A 5,391-nucleotide genomic window follows, 5' to 3' on the forward strand; every position below is an offset into this window, starting at 1 on the left:
GGGGGGGTGGGGGGTGAGGGGCTGTGGGGAAGGGAGCAATTGTGAGCCCTCTTTTGTCTGTGTGCAACTGTATTAAGAAGAATGCTCATCCCCGGCGATAAGTAAAGTGCCCAGTTACGGGGCGAGATCAATACTCCTGCAGGCTCCAGAGATTAACTCAGCTGCGCTTAACTGCCCCGACCTAGTAAAAGGGGCTCGCTCCCCCCCTGCAAGGTGCTCTCGGGATCGGGCTTGTGAAAGGGAAGCGTTTGGCCCCGGTGCTGATGTCTCTCCCTGCTTGGTTTGTTTACAGCGATTTGTTTGCCTGGATGCGATGAGCAACACGGCTTTTGCGACAAACCTGGGGAATGCAAGTAAGTTTTCCACTCCCCTCCTGCTCCCTTCTTTGTCTTTAACATTGATGCTCTGGTGTTAAGTAAGCCATTGGTCATTGGAAGGGTCAGCTTAAATGGCTTTCTTCATATTAGATGGTAATTTGAGAAATCCAGGTGATGCCAGATCAAAGTATTAATCTACAAGTCAAACAACAGTGCCATTAATATTAACCTAATGAGTTCACAGTGCTGTGTGTAAGGTTTAGCTGTTTGTTACTAGAGTAAACAAATTAACTACCTGGAACCATGGCTCTATCTAAGGAAGTGGAAGAACTAGCTGGGACCGATGAAAGCTGATGCTACGGTTGGACTCGGTGACTTTCTCACATGAAGGATCACTGAGGGCTTTTAGGAAACTTGATCCTTGGCATCAGTGTGTTTGCAGAGTTTGTGATAGGGTTTCCAACTGTGAAAAGTCTAAATCTGACGAGACTTTGTTGTTGGTTGTTTTTTTTTTTCAGATGCAGAGTGGGTTGGCAGGGGCGATATTGTGATGAGTGCATCCGATACCCAGGCTGCCTTCATGGTACCTGTCAGCAGCCGTGGCAGTGCAACTGCCAGGAAGGCTGGGGTGGCCTTTTCTGCAACCAGGGTGAGTTCTCAGTCCTTGCCTGAGCGTCTGTTTTAAAAAAAAAAACAACCAGAAAGCAAGTGGCTATTTCCATCTCACTCACCCTGTGCTAGCCTTGCAAAGTGACAAGTATCTTGACTGCCTTCTTTTTTTTAAAAAAAATCTTTTACAGACCTGAACTACTGCACCCACCACAAGCCCTGCAAGAATGGTGCCACATGCACCAACACTGGTCAGGGGAGCTACACTTGTTCTTGCCGACCCGGATACACAGGCTCCAACTGTGAGATTGAAATCAACGAATGCGATGCCAACCCTTGCAAGAATGGTGGAAGCTGCACTGTAAGTCTGAGTTGCTCATGCCACCTGAAACCCCAAGGGAGGAGTTAATGTCAGTTATACTGATTTTTTTTTTTTTTTAAGATCCTTTTTTGGATTTCAAAGCAGCTTCAGATAAGTATTTTGACCATTTCTCATTTCTTCCCCCCAGGATCTTGAGAACAGTTATTCCTGTACCTGCCCCCCGGGCTTCTATGGTAAAAACTGCGAGCTGAGCGCGATGACTTGTGCTGACGGACCATGCTTCAATGGTGGGCGATGCACCGACAACCCTGATGGGGGATACAGCTGCCGCTGCCCCCTGGGTTATTCTGGGTTCAACTGTGAAAAGAAAATCGATTACTGCAGTTCCAGCCCTTGTGCTAATGGTAAGACCAAACCTGGTACGGTGACATTCTAAAATGAGACCATCCAGTTACTTTGGCTTCTGGTCTGGAGTTCATAACAAGGCCCACTGATCAATCATGGTCCAAGTCGTGTCAATAGTTGACTTGGTGGAGGAACTGTACTTAAAAAGTAATGGTGTGGTTTGGGCCACTGCTGCAGTTCACATTTTCTCTAGGGGTGACTTGATAACTTGGCCTGGAACTCCATGCATAAAAATGTGGAGGATTATACTTGCAAATGTTTTGCAAAGACTCTTTGAGGTCTGTGGATGCAAAATGCCATACAAGTGCTAAATACTATTACTTGTAATCTGGTAACAGTAATCTTCCGCTTTTGATTAAACCAGTGAAGACTTTCTTTACGGCAGTCCTCCTCATTCATCGCCACTCAAACGCCGTAATGTGAGATTGTGGTGTTAACCTGACCCAGACTAGCTTTGTTGTCCAAGCGGAGTGAAATGTTACAAAGGGAATAGGATGGAGAATGAAAAATAGATCCGATTAACAAATATCTTCCTTTTAAAACCCCTGTACTTCTAATGGTGGATTATACTTGGGAACGGTCGAGCCAACCTCTCAAAAATAAAGCTTTTCTCAGCTGCCGGTTGTGAGGGTTGTTTGTCCTGAGAGCAGCAGGTGGGAGGCTGTTGGGTTTGTCTGCCCACCACCCAGCGCTCATCCCCCTTGATGTCTTGCAGGAGCCCAGTGCGTCGACCTGGGGAACTCTTACATCTGCCAGTGCCAGGCGGGTTTCACCGGGAGACACTGCGACGACAACGTGGACGACTGCGCCTCCTTTCCCTGCGTCAACGGAGGGACCTGCCAGGATGGCATCAACGACTACTCCTGCACCTGCCCCCCGGGATACAACGGGAAGAACTGCAGCACCCCGGTGAGCAGATGTGAACACAACCCCTGCCACAACGGGGCCACCTGCCACGAAAGAAACAACCGCTACGTCTGTGAGTGCGCCCGGGGGTACGGCGGGCTCAACTGCCAGTTTTTGCTCCCCGAGCCGCCTCAGGGACCCGTCATCGTCGACTTCACTGAGAAGTACACGGAAGGCCAGAACGGCCAGTTCCCCTGGATCGCTGTCTGCGCCGGGATTATTCTGGTCCTCATGCTGCTGCTGGGCTGCGCCGCTGTGGTCGTCTGCGTCAGGCTCCGGGTGCAGAAGAGGCACCACCAGCCTGATGCCTGCAGGAGCGAGACTGAGACCATGAACAACCTGGCCAACTGCCAGCGCGAGAAGGACATTTCCATAAGTGTCATTGGTGCCACTCAGATTAAAAACACGAACAAGAAAGTAGACTTTCACAGCGATAACTCCGATAAAAATGGCTACAAAGTCAGATACCCATCAGTGGATTACAATTTGGTGCATGAACTCAAGAATGAGGACTCTGTTAAAGAGGAGCACAGCAAATGTGAAGCCAAGTGTGAAACATACGACTCAGAGGCAGAGGAGAAAAGTGCAGTACAACTGAAGAGGTACCTCTTGCATCCGAGTGTGGGGGGTGGCTTGACTCTTAAGGGATTGTGTGTGTCTCATAGGTAGCGTTAAGCAAAAGCCATCTGACCTGTCTTGTCTCTTTTTGTCTTCAATAGTGATACTTCTGAAAGAAAACGACCAGATTCAGTATATTCCACTTCAAAGGACACAAAGTACCAGTCGGTGTATGTCATATCAGAAGAGAAAGATGAGTGCATCATAGCAACTGAGGTTAGTATACTGCCTGGCAGCTGGAACAGAAGAGAAAATTCTTGATGTGCAACCCTCATCTAACACATGTCAGGGCAGCTAAACTCTTTTCCATGGTGCCACAGCGATTTGTACCTCTGAAAATCCAGCTAGCTTGAGTTTGTTGTGCTGTGGATGTTGTAAAGACAAGCTCAGTGACTTGCTGCACTGGACGTTATGGGGACAACGACTTTTGCAGATGAGGGTACAATGATAGTGGGGTTGTGATCTGCTGACTTACCCCTCAGTGTGCAGAGTCTCTTCTTGCCCGGTGTAAAGAGAGAGTCCTCACCCTCTGCAGCCTTAGAGCCCTCTTCTTTCCATTAACCTCTCCTGATCTCTGCTCATGTTTTCTCTCACCAGGTGTAAACCAGAGGCGATATGGCAAGGTGGTTGTTCAGAACAATTTCAGAGGAGACGTGCCCCGATGAATGCTGCTGAAAGAGGAATGGGAGATAGATTCCTTCACTGACTGCTGCTGAGAAACTAAATTCAGGCTTGAGCTGGTTCTCTACTGAAGTTAGCAAAGTGACTGCAAAATAAAGAAACCAGATGGACACCAGGCAAGGGTCTGTGTTCAAGGATTACTGTTGCACTGCCTTTTACGATTTTTATCATTGCACTATGGTCAGTTGCTTTTCTATATATATTTAAATGAATGGACTTAATTACTACATAAGAAGCATGCACTGCCTGAAGTGTATATTTTGGATTCTTATGAGCCAGTCTTTTCTTGAATTAGAGACACAAACACTGCCTTTATTGTCGTTTTTGATACTAAAATGTGTTTTTACTAGGTGAGAAAAAGTGTGTTATTTTTTTGAATCTGTAAAAATATTTTCATGATAATTGTAAAGCTTGAGTATTTTGTGATGTTCATTTTTTTTTATAATTTAAATTTTTTGGTAAATATGTACAAAGGCACTTCGGGTCTATGTGACTATATTTTTTTGTATATAAATGTATTTATGGAATATTGTGCAAATGTTATTTGAGTTTTTTTTACCGTTTTGTTAATGAAGAAATTCATTTTTAAAATATTTTTCCAAAATAAATATTATTAATGATAATTGGAGTGCTATGGTTATTCCATAACTGATGATAAACTGGCTGAGCCTTGCAACCAGGCATCTGACAGGCTTATGCGGACTCATGGGTGGATGGAGTAAGACTGAGACCTATCATAAAGATTGGAGAACAACTTGTTCTGTGTAGACCCGCCCCCCCCCCCCCCCCCCCCCCCCCTGATAATTGGAGTGCTATGGTTATTCCATAACTGATGATAAACTGGCTGAGCCTTGCAACCAGGCATCTGACAGGCTTATGCGGACTCATGGGTGGATGGAGTAAGACTGAGACCTATCATAAAGATTGGAGAACAACTTGTTCTGTGTAGACCCGCCCCCCCCCCCACGCCCACCTCTTTGTCCTCCTACCCTTCTGACCTGCTGACCCCATGGTTGTGCTCGCTCTTACCCCAAAGGCAAGTGCCGGTCAAAACCTTGAGTAATGTTTGCTCAGTCATGTGGGGCTGTGTATATATAAACACAATCGGCATCACTTCCCAAGGAAGAGCAACATGAGCATGGTACATGGCAATCCAGACACAGGGCTTGTCATGACTCAGCTCTTCATTTCTCTCAACCTCAAACACTTGCCTGGAGCCCAGGGGAGTTTGAGACACCCAGGGCATGCCAGCAAGGCCCCCCTGGCTCATGCCTTTGATGTGCACCCATGGTGTGACGTTCCCCAGTCACACCTTCCCTCCCTGGGAAAGGGTGACACTGAATTGACTGGTGGCCACAACTTTTCTGTCTGTGATACCTGTCTGAAGTATTAGTTGCACCTTTGGTTTCAGCTCTGCCCCTGGTCCTTGCTGCCTTCATACTGGGGCAGGGTGTGATCCCATCCCCTGGCTTGGCCCTGAATGCTCAGGCAATTTCCCAAATTTAGCTTGCCCTAACTAGCTCTCCTTCAGGT

General features: G+C 46.9%; 1 protein-coding gene across 1 annotated transcript in view; it reads left to right on the plus strand.

The window, feature by feature from the left end:
* DLL1 (delta-like 1 (Drosophila)) overlaps positions 1–4,455 on the plus strand; it is an 8,436-nt gene extending 3,981 nt beyond the window's left edge. Inside the window, exons 5-11 of the mRNA XM_014950456.1 lie at positions 293–353; positions 836–966; positions 1,118–1,287; positions 1,436–1,652; positions 2,369–3,161; positions 3,279–3,393; positions 3,775–4,455. Of these exons, the coding sequence (XP_014805942.1) occupies positions 293–353; positions 836–966; positions 1,118–1,287; positions 1,436–1,652; positions 2,369–3,161; positions 3,279–3,393; positions 3,775–3,780 (1,493 nt within the window). The 3' untranslated portion in view covers positions 3,781–4,455. The remainder of the gene's footprint in view (positions 1–292; positions 354–835; positions 967–1,117; positions 1,288–1,435; positions 1,653–2,368; positions 3,162–3,278; positions 3,394–3,774) is intronic.
* Positions 4,456–5,391: the final 936 nt, after the last annotated feature.

This window comes from Calidris pugnax, unplaced genomic scaffold, assembly GCF_001431845.1.
Source record: "Calidris pugnax isolate Ruff unplaced genomic scaffold, ASM143184v1 scaffold24, whole genome shotgun sequence".
NCBI classification, from domain to species: domain Eukaryota; kingdom Metazoa; phylum Chordata; class Aves; order Charadriiformes; family Scolopacidae; genus Calidris; species Calidris pugnax.